The sequence below is a fragment of the Borostomias antarcticus genome, assembly GCF_949987555.1.
Source record: "Borostomias antarcticus genome assembly, chromosome: 25".
Taxonomy (NCBI): domain Eukaryota; kingdom Metazoa; phylum Chordata; class Actinopteri; order Stomiiformes; family Stomiidae; genus Borostomias; species Borostomias antarcticus.
In genome coordinates, this window is record NC_140258.1 from 5,651,815 (window position 1) to 5,666,615 (window position 14,801).

General features: G+C 46.6%; 1 protein-coding gene across 1 annotated transcript; it reads right to left on the reverse strand.

The window, feature by feature from the left end:
- Positions 1–636: 636 nt before the first annotated feature.
- Positions 637–14,316, reverse strand: LOC311326012 (receptor-type tyrosine-protein phosphatase epsilon-like; the record flags this gene model as incomplete). Its single annotated transcript, XM_084458844.1, has 19 exons — positions 637–711; positions 812–947; positions 2,291–2,442; positions 2,797–2,922; positions 4,558–4,692; positions 4,829–4,905; positions 5,119–5,212; positions 6,023–6,172; positions 6,762–6,897; positions 7,892–8,055; positions 8,338–8,457; positions 9,076–9,173; positions 9,568–9,604; positions 9,702–9,778; positions 10,270–10,360; positions 10,599–10,735; positions 12,166–12,239; positions 14,062–14,158; positions 14,250–14,316. 19 exons carry the CDS (start codon positions 14,314–14,316, stop codon positions 637–639), a joined length of 2,043 nt encoding a protein of 680 aa, XP_084314970.1.
- Between the last annotated feature and the right edge of the window lie 485 nt (positions 14,317–14,801).

Sequence of the window (14,801 nt, forward strand, 5' to 3'; positions counted from 1 at the left end):
TCGTTATCACTATTCATCATCCAATATTCATTATCATTATTCATGTACCAAAATCAGTTGTAACTATTAATGTGCCAAACTCTATTAATGTACCAAAATCATGTACCAAAATCATGTTACTGTGCCCACGTTAAGTCTACCAAAACTGTCTGTACACTCTTCATACAGAACAGTATGTCAGACCACAGGCAAAAGAGACGCAACCTTCTTCCTAACATAAATTAGTATTGATAAAACTCAGCAATAAAATGTACATTTACTCTATATTACATCAACATCTATGCATCTGAGACATACTGTAGATTACTGTAATTGATAAATATAAACATAGATTTACAAACAAAATGATCTGCATTGTCTTTCCTCTATAATGTTAATCCAACCCAGTGCCACATGGATACTGAACATTTTTACATAAAATTACTAAAGATACCAATTAGCTGAAGCAGTATGACTTCTGAATGCAAACTCAATTACTCTCCTGCTGAATCTATCAACAATTATATTACAATATGTTACAACATGTCTAAGTACTGTAGGTAAGTGCAAAGTGTAAAAAGAGCTTGGTCTAGAAAACACATTTCTGAAAAAAATTGCATACATTAGATGGACATGTTATACGCCAGCTAAATACTGTCATTTGAAATTGGCATAGTCTGAGAAGATGTCTACAAAATCTTGAACCACTCTGTAGCAGAAGTCATATTGTTCCTGAAAAAAGTAAAAAGAAAAAAATGGGTTTACAATGAATACATCCAGTCCATAATATAACAATATAACAATGTGTATTTTGATAGTGTTTTGTACCTACCACAGTCTGGACCATGTGAGGTCTCTGCATGCGTAAACTCTTGACTGTCTGGAATACATCCAGCAGACCCTCTGCTTTCACCCTCTCCAGAATGTTACTCAGGGCGATGAACGTCCCAGTCCGACCGGCACCGGCACTGTGAAGGAACACAGAACAAGACAATTAACATGGACATGAAGTAAGCATTTCATTGCATGTTGTACCTGTAACTTGTGCAAAACAAACCTACTTCAACTTGAACTTAACACTAAGAGTCAAGGCTGACTTGAATCTAGACCTGCAGCTAACAAGAACAAGACACTCTGCACATGTGCTCAGAATGTATAATAACTGTTGGAACTGAATTCTAACTTGCAAGTGCAAAAATTAAATACAGAGTGGATGATTATTTGCTGGAGCAAAATTGGTCAAATCAGAGCAACGGTTCCAGTAATATAAAGATTACAGTGCTTTAAAAGGTGCTATTGAAAACAATGAACAAACATGTCATGTTATAGCTGATATAACACACTAAATCAGAAGTATTTCCACAATTAGAAGGTATAAGGTGGAAGAGTGCTGCCCAATTTTGCTCCAGCAAATGCAGCTGTGGAACTGTCATTGTTTTCTAATCCCCCCCAAGACATGATAGTGGTGTAAAAAACCCTGAAACTAAAACAGCCGCAATCATCCTTGAGTGAGAAACGAGATTATGGAGAAAATGTGACCTTTGTCTAATAGTACTAATAATCAGACTCACTTAAAGAGATGCTAATCTAATGTTAACACTAATAAGTGAGGCAGCTCAGTGTTAGAGAGAGAGAGAGAGAGAGAGATAGAAAGAGAGAGAGGGAGGGAGGGAAAGAGAGAGGAGTGGTCTAGCCTTCCCTGAGGGGAGACAGAAAGCTTTAAAAAGCCCCTCTTAGACAGGCGGCAATGAAGAAGTAGAAGAGAGTGATGACACCATTTCCTGTCGTTAGCTCATCTTATCAGATTAATCACGGTGGGAGTCGGAGATTTCACTTTGAGAGGTTTTAATTGACAGTGAATCGGTGGATTGGATCAGTCCCAGCGGGCCAAGCTGCATTAGAATCACTTCACCTGGAGCTACAGCAGATCCTGATCAAAGCTTTGCCCGTGCAGTCTTTATACGGGATCACATGAGCGGCTTAGGCAGAGGCAGAGCACTCTCGGTCCACTGAGGACAAATTCACAGTTTATTGAAATAGACAAGTCTTTGGGAAGCAGGGCGTTTTTAATTAAAAGGATATGTACTGTAGTTATGAACATTTGTTTTCCAGTGTGATATTATTTGAAACAATGGAACAAAAAAAAGCAAAAATGTGTGTTGAAACAATGGGATAGAGAGAGAGAGAGAGAGAGAGAGAGAGAGAGAGAGAGAGACACACACACACAGAGAGACAGAGATACAGGATGTGACAGAGAGTCAGTCTGTGCATGTGTGTCCTGTGTACGTGGACGGCAGCCCGTGCTACTTACCTGCAGTGAACTATTATGGGATGGTTTCCAGACTGCTGCTGCTGTCTCTGCACGGCAGCGATGATGTCAATCATTCCTTTTCCCTCAGCTGGTATTCCGACCTCCGGCCAGCCGTGGAAGTGGAAGTGACGGACGTGCCGGGACTGCTTCTCCTGGAAACGGACATCGTCTGTCCCATCACCGCTGGCTAGACGTCCCACATTCACCCTCCATAAAGCTAGGCTGAACTTGGTACATAGACCAATGGCATGTAATCAGTTAAACCAAATGCCTTTTTATGGACTGACTAAACAACATATAGTAACATCTTAATCTTAATTAACATATTAATAAGGATTACATCAGCCACTACCTAAATACAAACTTCAAGTATCAGCCACTACCTGAAAACAAATCTATCAACCACAACTGTACCTGAATTCAAACCTATCACCCTAACCCTAACCTTACACTGACTGAACACAAACCTTTAATCATGTTGTTTTTCATTATGTCGTCAAACTCACTGGTCTGTAGGTGAGAACTATGTCCTTGAGAGTGAACGTGTCACACAGTGCATCAGCAGTCAGCTCCAGAGTGTACTCTCCAAATGTCACACTGCCCTCTGCTGGCCAGTACTGGAAACACTTGTCCTGGAAAAAAAATGACACAAATACTGTCATTATACATACATTCTTAATAGCTTTTATTTGTGCCATTTGTTTTTTTATCTGTAAAGCACTTTGAGATCTGTCTCGGCAAATGAGAAGCGCTATATAAATCAAATTTATTATTATTATTATTAGTACATGAAGATTGAGATGGAAGAGTACAACAAAAGGCAAAAACACTTTCATCAGAAGAAGGAAATAACAGCCTTGCTAATTGCAGCTCCCAGGCTGCTTAAGTGAAAATGACCCACTATAGCCCTCCAGTCCTCCCCTGGACTAGCACAACCCTCCAGTCCTCCCCTGGACTAGCACAACCCTCCAGTCCTCCCCTGGGCTAGCACTGCCCTCCAGTCCTCCCCTGAGCTAGCACTGCCCTCCAGTCCTCCCTGGGCTAGCGTAGTCCTCCAGTCCTCCCCTGGACTAGCATAACCCTCCAGTCCTCCCCTGGACTAGCATAACCCTCTAGTCCTCCTCTGGTATAGCACTGCCCTCCAGTCCTCCCTGGACTAGCACAACCCTCCAGTCCTCCCCTGGACTAGCACAACTCTCCAGTCCTCCCCTGGACTAGCACAACTCTCCAGTCCTCTCCAGTCCTCCCCTGGACTAGCACAACCCTCCAGTCCTCCCCTGGACTAGCATAACCCTCCAGTCCTCCCCTGGACTAGCATAACCTTCTAGTCCTCCTCTGGGCTAGCACTGCCCTCCAGTCCTCCCTGGACTAGCACAACCCTCCAGTCCTCCCTGGGCTAGCACAACCCTCCAGTCCTCCTCTGGACTAGCATAACCCTCCAGTCCTCCTCTGGACTAGCATAACCCTCCAGTCCTCCCCTGGACTAGCATAACCCTCTAGTCCTCCCCTGGACTAGCATAACCCTCCAGTCCTCCCCTGGACTAGCACTGCCCTCCAGTCCTCCCTGGACTAGCATAACCCTCTAGTCCTCCTCTGGACTAGCACAACCCTCCAGTCCTCCCCTGGACTAGCATAACCCTCCAGTCCTCCCCTGGACTAGCACAACCCTCCAGTCCTCCCCTGGACTAGCACAACCCTCCAGTCCTCCCCTGGACTAGCATAACCCTCCAGTCCTCCCCTGGACTAGCATAACCCTCCAGTCCTCCCCTGGACTAGCACAACCCTCCAGTCCTCCCCTGGACTAGCATAACCCTCCAGTCCTCCCCTGGGCTAGCATAACCCTCCAGTCCTCCCCTGGACTAGCATAACCCTCTAGTCCTCCCCTGGGCTAGCACAACCCTCCACTCCTCCCCTGAGCTAGCATAACACTCCAGTCCTCCCCTGGACTAGCATAACACTCCAGTCCTCCCCTGGACTAGCATAACACTCCAGTCCTCCCTGGACTAGCACTGCCCTCCAGTCCTCCCCTGCACTAGCACTGCCCTCCAGTCCTCCCCTGAGCTAGCACTGCCCTCCCGTCCTCCCCTGGGCTAGCACTGCCCTCCAGTCCTCCCCGTGGCTAGCGTAGCCCTCCAGTCCTCCCCGTGGCTAGTGTAGCCCTCCAGTCCTCCCCGTGGCTAGCACTGCCCTCCAGTCCTCCCCGTGGCTAGCACTGCCCTCCAGTCCTCCCCGTGGCTAGCGTAGCCCCACCACAGTGCCGTCTGTACCTGCTCTCGCTCCTTCAGCTCTGTTAGCATGACGACGGAGTGGCAGCCCCACTCCCACACCATCCTCCAGAAGTCCTCCACCGTGTGCTGCAGGGGGCCCTGCGTGGCAATGAAGTAGTCCTTCTGACGGTAGCCCTGAACATGGCCGCCCCAGGGACACAACAACACAGGCCGTCACATGCAGTACCTGATGCTGCAATACCCGTACTGAGCTTTTGAGAACGTGCATACCATTGAAGACGATACACATAGAATGGTAGGGAGTACTTACATCAATGAACGAAGCATTAATGTAGTCTGTGAACTCCTGCCCTCTTTTCACTGAGAGAATGACCCGGTTAAAGTCATCTGAGGAAAAACAAGACGACATAGAAGAGAAACTTCGCATCAACTTTGAAATCAAATTGACAGGAAACAGCGCACAGATAACTTCAATGGTGTCATTATTAGCACCAAACGTGGAACCAACAGACAGAAACTACTGTACACTGCAGCAATGCTTTGATGTAGGAAGACTGTGATGTATTATGGAACAGTTAGGAGAACTGGAGTGTTCCTTACATGGGATGATCTGAAGCACCCGGTTCTTCCTCATGTTGGCAGGAAGGTTCCCTGTTCTCATGTTCTCCTTCATGATGCGCACGTTGGTCAGCTTCTGGAGGTGGGGAACATGATTGACTTCAGCAAATGAAAACACTTATTCAGTTACAGTTACCAGTAGGTCATCACCTTTACTGTAAGATAGGGTTAGGGTTACTGTAGGGCTACTGTATAAGGTGTAAGGTCTAAGATAGGCTACTGTATGAGGTATTAACTGTGAGGTATGAACATACAGCACTCCAAAAGTTTACTTTCGTTTAAAGTTCTTTTCAATACGCTTATTTCCTGTGGCTGCCATATTGGTCGAGTCTGATGTAATCAGGTGGGAGAATGCGGAAGTGCCCGTTGACTCCAATGTTAAAAGTTCATTAAAACACCACTTCAAGAACCAAAATAGTCAAAATAACAGGCTGAATACACTAACGGAATAACAAACTTGTCATTACTAAACTCCCACCTGATTACGTCAGACTCGACCAATATGGCAGCCACAGGAAATAAGCGTATGGGACAGCTTAGTCTTGATGGGAAAGGACAGGGGAGCAGAGAGATAAGAGGAGGACAGGGTTTTTCCTGCAAAGAGGATTTTTTGGCACCCCCCAAAGAGATTTTAGCCAGACTCAAAGGAAAATCAATTCAAATCATCTCCAAATGTGTTTGACAGCTTGTTTCAAGTGCAGCCCATCCCTCTTTCTTGCATTGTCCATGGTTTGGACCTCTAGTAATTGACACCAGCAAAGAATATAGGCCTATATATGCTGGTATAAAAAAGAAAACAAAAGAAAAAGTGTGCTCATCACCCCCCAAAGACCCATTCTGGGCCAGGAAAAACCCTGGGGGAGACAAAAGGTCTGTGCAGCTGTACCCTGAACTCTTCCTCCAGGCCCAGCCTGTCCAGAGGAGCTCTGGTGTTGTGGAGCATCTGCAGATGTCCCTCCAGGGAACACACATCCAGCTCAGTGTCTCCATACAGGAAGTACTCCAACAGAGCCTGGTAGATGAACGAGTACTGCATCTGAGAGGAGGAGAGGAAGAGGAGGAGGGAGGAAGAGAATGGGGGGAGGGAGAGGGAGAGAGAGAGGGAGGGAGAAGGAGAGAGAGAGGAGGGAGGGAAAAAAGGGGAGAGAGAAAGAGGGATGGAGAGAGAAGAGGATGGGAAAGGGAAAGAGAGATAGGGAGAGAGAGAGAGAGAGAGAGAGAGAGAGAGAGAAAGAGAGAGAGGGAGAAAGACATTAAGGGGGAAAAGAGGGAAAATATTTCACATCTCAGTTCAATCTTGGAACTACAGTAGTCTAACTCCAAGGATGTAGGTTTTGGTTTCATTTTATTACTTCCTAATCAGTGGCTACGGATTACACACCAGGCCCAATCACTGGCTACGGATTACACACCAGGCCCAATCAGTGGCGACAATCAGATTCAAAGAAACAACAACAACCTCCGAGGTGAGCTAGCAACCTAAATACAGCGTTTTTCCCCCGCTTATCCCCGAACGGAGTCCAAACAGACCTTTCTCCAGCAATGGCACAGCGTAAACAAAGTGTGGAGACACTGTAGGTTCGGCCATGCGAAACTATCTTGGAACAGTCGACAACAGAACTTACATCTGTCTGGACCAGCTGACAGCGCTGCTCGCGTATCTTGGCCACGCAGCCGAACACGTCCACTCTCCGCTCTGCGTGCATCATGTCCATCATGCTGTCTATGACGATGAATGTCCCGGTCCGACCCACGCCCGCACTGAAGACAGGAGGATGCTGTTAATGTCTAGACAGCATGTCTGTCTACTACTGCTACACTGTCTACTCTACTACGAGGCCAATATACTGTAAACAAAAGAAGGTTTATAAGGGTACAGGCACGCTCATTTCAGTAGATATTATTCGGATTAAATGCTTAAATTCTGTGTGTAGGCCTTTAAAATCACAGTCAGTGTAGCCGTTTCCTATATGAGAAATACTGCAGCAAAACCTCAAAGGGCAAACGCGTCCAGAGACGTCACCCTTCAAGCGCCCTTTGATGTTTTTCCGTGACTTTTCAGTGTTTTTTTTTTCTCATTTACAGGAAACGGCTACACGGTGATTTTAAAAAGGCATACATGCACACAGGTCATTAATATCAACTGAAACAACATGACTGTGCCCCTTTAAAAAGTAGGTGGAAGACTGACCCTCTGACCTTCACAGGTATGCAGCTTGTGGTCAGAACTATGTGATGTGTTAAAATCCTGCTCGTCCACAAGTTTCCACCAACGTTTCCCAGTGGAGTCAACAGGGTCATTTAGAGTCGGACAGACATCAGCTGGGGCAGCAGGCTGGGATGCCAGTGTCGGGTGTTGGGGGACAATCAATGGGAGCCATTCAGTGGACAGAGAGCCCTGCTGTGTGACAGCTGCTGAAGCAGTTGGCACAGCGAGCCTCCGACATCACAGGTGGGGTTGTACTGTACGTCACACGACAATACTGAGTGACATTCCGGCCATGCCTTCATGCCATTTCACTACTCGTTGTCCCTGTATGATGTAGTATGTGACAAATAAACACAACTTTGAACAACTTTACAGAAGAGCAGAGGCTTCTAGACAAATTTGAATATACAAAGATCCTAGCGTTGAATATACCTAGCCACACTTTCACACTCACACTCTGCATGAGGAAAAGATGAACATGTACGTACAACCACCACGCATGTAAGCCCTGGAGGTGGTTTCTGGGTAGAATCCCCCCCTCTGTACCTGCAGTGGACCAGGATGGGTCCGGCGTAGGGGGGGTTGACCGACTTGACCTTCTTCAGGAACTTCAGCATGCCGATGGGGGAGAAGGGCACCCCGAAGTCCGGCCAGCTGGTGAAGTGGAGCTGAGTGACCAAGCGAGGCGCTCTGGGTCCATCACTGCCCTGCTGCTCAACACACACACGCACACACACACACACACATACACACACATGCAACCGCACATACACACATGCACGTGCGCACACCCACACACACACACCCCGCCCCCCACCCCACCCCCACCCCCCACACACATACAGTACACACACACACACGCGGAGGCATAACATTTTTAACTGTGGATAGTTTCGACACTAGAAAACAAGTGACTTGGATTCAGTTGGTAGTCCAGTTGATAAAGATGAGTTAGTTGAGATGAGTAGTTTGGTAGATGCAGCCATGCTTACATATTGTATAGAGAACTTCCTGATGGTGTAGTCCACCAGCACGGTGAAGTCCTCCATGGCTACCCTCATGTGTCCATATGTCCAGCAGCCGTGGTCAGGCCAGTACTGGTGACACTTGTCCTGCAGAGAAACAGCACAGCATCAACTGATGCCATCACATTCCTCACACAGAAGTGTATATGGTTAATAGACAGAGTGGGATGTGTCTGTCACCCAGATCATCTCTGTGATGCTTTAAAGCCATTAATGAAAACCTGAGACTAATTACAAGGCTGCCTCTCAGGATCTGATCACCAATTACTCGGTTATTGATCCAGCCCTATCTCTATTCTGCGCTGCCAACCCTGTGTTGTATCTCTATTGATCATCCCTTTGAGGTTCAATACCACGTTGTGCTCAGTACTGTTTGCTAATTTGGGCAGGGGACACTTTGTATGGATTCTAAGCTCAGAGAAATGGCACCCACTACAAGACCCAATGACTTTGGGGCGTGATAGGACGAGTGGTGATCTGACGAATGCAGCACTTCAGAACATCACAAGGCCTGTCAGATCAGAAGACACAACTCCTCGGTTAGCTTAGTTTAGCTTATGAAAATACATGCTCTATTCTAACAGGTTAGCTTGTGTAGCTTAGCTTAGCTTAGGAAAATACATTTTCCATTCTAATAGGTTAGCTTAGTTTAGTTTAGCTAGCTTAAGAAAATACGTGTTCCATTCAGGTTATAGGGGAACTCACCTCCTTCCGCTCCCTCAGGTTGGTCAGCATGACTATGGTGGCCGTCTTCTGCTCCCAGACCATCCTCCAGAAGTCAGCCACAGTGTCGTGCTTTGGACCTTGGGGAGACCAAATCAGACTAGTATATACACACGTGCAGATACTGGAGCACAGCATCAAATATTAGCAGAGGGGGCGGCTGTAGCTCAGTTGGTAGAGCGGGTCGTTCAATGATCGAAGGGTCAGTGGTTCGAATTCCAGCTCTGACTGTCCACATGTCGAAGTGTCCTTGAGCAAGACATCTAACCCCAAATTGCTCCTAATGAGCAGGTTAGCACCTTGCATGGCAGCTACCGCCATTGGTGTGTGAATGGGTGAATGAGAGGTCATTGTAAAGCGCTTTGAGTGCCGCTAAGGTGGAAAAGCGCTATATAAGTGCAGTCCATTTACCATTAAACATCCAGAACCTAGGTTCTGTTCTAGTAAAACATTACTGTAATGGGAAATGTGTACCTTGGGCAGCCATGAATTTGTTTCTCTCTTTATAACCCTGTGTGAAAGAGAGACACGTCAAATTAAGAAAGTAATTCATCAGCCTGTTTGAAATCATTCAACTGGGAGAGAATAAGATCCAGTCAACAACTCACATCTATGTATGAAGCGTTGATGTAGTCCGAACACGCATGCCCATCTACCTGAGCCAACACCACTCTGGAATGGTCGTCTGTTGAGGAGAGGAGAATGAGATGAAGTTATGGTCGGGTCTTACTCCACAGTATCTTCTGTATGTGGACCTGGGCTTAGGCCATGCTCGCTTTACACTGTCTTTTTCCAGCTGATATCAATGGGCAGCAGCTACACGATCGTGGAGCAGAGCGTTCTGTGTGGAGCAATCTGGGTTAGGGTTAAAGAGGCTTCTGTGTGCAGCACTCTGGGTTGAACGTGGTTCAGGGCATGAACGAGGAAGGAGAGTGCTGCAGCGTTCCTCAGGTTAACTTCAGAGTAATCGATGAAGGTACTATTTTTTCTACTATGTAATAGCCGTTGGAATAAAGGCTTTTTATTTTGAAGTGTTGCCTTGGACATCTTCTTCTCTCTGATGGTCCAGGGCAGGTTGTTGAGGTGACTAAAAAGGTGTGTCTGCCTCCTCCTCTTCTACAGTAACAGTGTAACGTTAGAGCATGGTGTGACCAGGCCTCAGGCGCTGTCACTCACATGGCAGGACGTTGGGGTAGCGGTTCTTCTCCCTGTTGCTCTCCCGACCCGCCTCCTCAAATGAACCGTGGTGGAAGCAGCAAGGCAGAGACTACACACACACACACACACACACACACACACACACACACACACACACACACACACACACACACACACACACACACACACACACACACACACACACACACACACACATGCACACGGAGGCATAACATTTTTGATTAAACATGTGAGGACTGCATGGGGTGTCTAGCTACATGAGTTTCACAGCCAACGGTGTCACCATGATGGCTGGCCGGGCTGAACTATTGTGTGAGGAAACCTACATTGAACTCCTCTCTGAAGAGTTTGCAGTCGTCTGCTGAGCGTATGCGGTACTCATCCTCCAGCGAGTCCAGAGGGATGGGGAAGTACCTCTTGGAGGGAGAAGGAGACCTAGGGAGGAGCACCACAGTCTGCTCTCCTGAGGACAGACACAGCAGAGTCAGAGTCTCTACAACACAGTCAGAGTCTCTACAACACAGTCAGAGTCTCTACAACAGAGTCAGAGTCTGTACAACAGAGTCTCTACAACACAGTCAGAGTCTCTACATCCCAGTCAGTCTCTACAGCACAGTCAGAGTCTCTACAACAGTCAGAGTCTCTACAACACAGTCAGAGTCTCTATATCACAGTCAGAGTCTCTACAACACAGTCAGAGTCTCTACATCACAGTCAGAGTCCCTACAGCACAGTCAGAGTCTCTACAACACAGTCAGAGTCTCTACAACACAGTCAGAGTCTCTACAGCACAGTCAGAGTCTCTACAACACAGTCAGAGTCTCTACAGCACAGTCAGAGTCTCTACAGCACAGTCAGAGTCTCTACAGCACAGTCAGAGTCCCTACAACTCAGTCAGTATCAGTCAGAGTCTCGACAGCACAGAGACTCTACAACATCGTTTCTCTATACCAGAGTCTCTATAACACAGACTCTCTACAACACAGTCAGAGTCTCTACAACAGAGTCAGAGTCTCTACAACAGAGTCTCTACAACACAGTCAGAGTCTCTACAGCACAGTCAGAGTCTCTACAACACAGTCAGAGTCTCTACAGCACAGAGTCTCTACAACAGAGTCTCTACAACACAGTCAGAGTCTCTACAGCACAGTCAGAGTCTCTACAACAAGTCAGAGTCTCTACAACACAGTCAGAGTTTCTACAACACAGTCAGAGTCTCTACAACACAGTCAGAGTCTCTACAGCACAGTCAGAGTCTCTACAACAAAGTCAGAGTCTCTACAACACAGTCAGAGTCTCTGCAGCACAGTCAGAGTCTCTACAACACAGTCAGAGTTTCTACAACACAGTCAGAGTCTCTACATCACAGTCAGAGTCTCTACAACAGAGTCAGAGTCTCTACAGCACAGTCAGAGTCTCTACAACAGAGTCAGAGTCTCTACAACACAGTCAGAGTCTCTACAACAGAGTCAGAGTCTCTACAACAGAGTCAGAGTCTCTACATCACAGTCAGAGTCTCTACAACACAGTCAGAGTCTCTACAACACAGTCAGAGACTCTACAACTTAGTTTCTCTATACCAGAGTCTCTATAACACAGACTCACAACACAACACAGTCAGAGTCTCTACAAACACAGTCAAGGTCTCTATAACACAGTCAAGGTCTCTATAACACAGTCAGGGTCTCTAAAACACAGTCAGGGTCTCTAAAACACCGTCAGAGTGTCTGCAAACACAGTCAGGGTCTCTACAACAGTCAGAGTCTGTACAACACAGTATTTTGTGTGTACTAAGACTCTTTGCTGAAACTATATGAAAGCAGTCTGTACAAACAATGTCTACACTCCATCATGGCATGTCAGACTGGTTAGATAACAGCCCCGGAAACATACCTTGCTCTTCCAAGAAGCCATTGGGTATCTTCTTATCGACAGAGGTTACCAGAGCCTTCCTGTGGCTCCGAAACCTGACCAGAGACAGACAGATGGACAGCGAGGAGGAGGAGGACAAAAAGGAGAGGGGAAAAAAACACAACAGGTCCTGATCATAACCCCCTAGAAGCAAGTCTTCAGTTAAACAAGCGAGGGACATTACATCTAAGACCTACCTACCATCTGAACGAGACAAAGCTGTTCTTTCTCATGAGAAGCAGAGTACGCTCGGCTCTAGGAGAGGAGCTGAGTGAGTGAATTGAGTGAGTGAGTGAGTGAGTGAGTGAGTGAGTGAGTGAGTGAGTGAGTGAGTGAGTGAGTGAGTGAGTGAGTGAGTGAGTGAGAGAGAGAGCGAGAGAGCGAGTGAGTGAGTGAGTGAGCGAGCGAACAAGTGAGAGAGAGCCAGTGGGCATGGTGTTATCTGATTCGTCAGGCTGTTTGTATTCTGTCTCTGTGGAACTGCAGCTGTTGCCCCCCCCCCTTGTGCTCACCCCCAGACACACACACACACTCACACACACATTCATACACATACACACTCATGCTGTGTGGAGAATTGGGACCCAAGGCTGGTTTGGGCTGAGTTTAAAAGATAGGTATTGTACATATTTTTTGGATTGATTGGATTTTCATAATCTAGCTCACTCTTCCTGGAAGGGTTAGGGGAGGGGTTAGGGTTAGGGTTACAGTAGGAGCGAGCGAGGCCGGTCTGATTTCCAACGAGAAGCAGAGGGATGAAATGTTTTGATACAGACTTGGTTGACCGATTCATTTATTATAGTATGACTGAGAAGCACATTTCACATCGGTACTTGGGAGCGCTGCTGCTTGCATGACTCACCCATTAGATTTGATCAAGGTAAGTAAATCTAGTTTACACTTCCTGGTTTCTCAAAAATCACCTATCCTACCTTTAATTTATCCAGACTAAGAATGGCTGGGGGTGGCTGGTGTCTCCCCTAGAGATCAGGTGAGAAGTTCAGTCATCCGTGAGGGACTCGGAGTAGAGTTTGCGTTGAAAGGAGCCAGTTGAGGTGGTTCGGGCATCTAGTGAGGATGCCTCCTGGGCGCCTCCCTAGGGAGGTGTTCCAGGCATGTCCAGCTGGGAGGAGGCCCCGGGGTAGAACCAGGTGACGGGATTGCATCTCCACACTGGCCTGTGAGCAGCTAAAGATCCCCCAGGCAGAGCTGCTTGATGTTTCTAGGGAAAGGGGCCCCTGCTGGAACTGCTGCCTCCGCAACCCAGATAACAATGGATGGATGGATGGACAACAGCACCTTACTGTCCTTATTTTTTTGTGTGTGAAAAAGATGGGTTTGTAGTGTTCATCTGCAATCCGAAATAGTTCTCCATTGTTTACCATTGCTATTGGCAACTTAATGCAGCTGACAGCGTTTAAGGAGGCTTTACCGATGATTTGCCCGTTGGTATATCGTGGTTACTGGCACGACACCGGATGCCTCTTGCCAATCACAATGCGCGGTTGGAACTAGCTGTTGTATAATGTGTGTTTGTATGTAGAGTATGATGTTGTATGTTGCATGTTTGTACGTATGGTGTTGCATGTTGAGCTTTTGTAATAATAGTAATATGTTGTGTGTTTGTAGGTAAAGTATGGTGTTGTATGTTATGTGATTGTATGCATAGTATGGTGTTGTATGCTGTGTGTTTTTGACCTCAGGAAGACTAGTGGTTTTGCGGTCAGTTAAAAGGGATTCTAATCAACTTAAGGTTAAACCACAATAGTTGTGATTACATTTCAGGAGTTCAGTATCAGTTCATTTCAGGAGCTAGACTGTCAGGGGGTGTTGGTGTGAAATTATGTGGTGTATGTTGCATGTTTGTACGATGTTTACCTCAGGAGGTAGACCGTCAGAAGGACGATGATGATAAGAAGCAGAGATATGACCAGCGTTGAGGGAAGCACGTGTGCGCCCTGATGGGCGGGGGTTTCTGAGGAGAAAATAAGAGTATTTAACCTCAGTAGATGAGCCTTCGAAGGTTATGGCAGGGCTGTTGTTGAGTCAGATCTATAGCAGCTTACCTCTAGTCTGGTTGTCATGGGAGGAGTTATTCAAGGTTATGGTGGTTGCGATCAGAAACAACACCATTGTCACTGTGGAGAAAACCAGAAACGTATATGTGAGTATATCAGCTCAACAAATCAAATGTGCATCATGAAAGACATTTACATTAGCAAAGAGGACAAACTTGTCATAACTACTGGAGGGGTAGAAATGGCATCTCAACCCTCGGTCAAGTATCTAGGCTGTGTCCTAGATGGGACTTTAGGAGGCGCCTCCATGGCACTAAATGTTCTGGGGAAAATAAATGCCAGAACTAGGTTTTTAGCTAGGAAATCCACACTGCTAAACAAAGATTGTCTAAAAAATTTAGCCTCATGTTTAATTCAGTGGCACTTTGACTATGCCGTCAGTTCATGGTATTGGAGTCTCAACAAAGCCCTGAAACACTTACTATGGTCCACAGGATCCTAAACAGTAGAGCCCCGAACTATTTTAACAACTATTTTAAGGAAATAGCACATGGTCACAACACTAGAGCTAGTCTGGGAAATGTAGCCCTCTACAAGCAC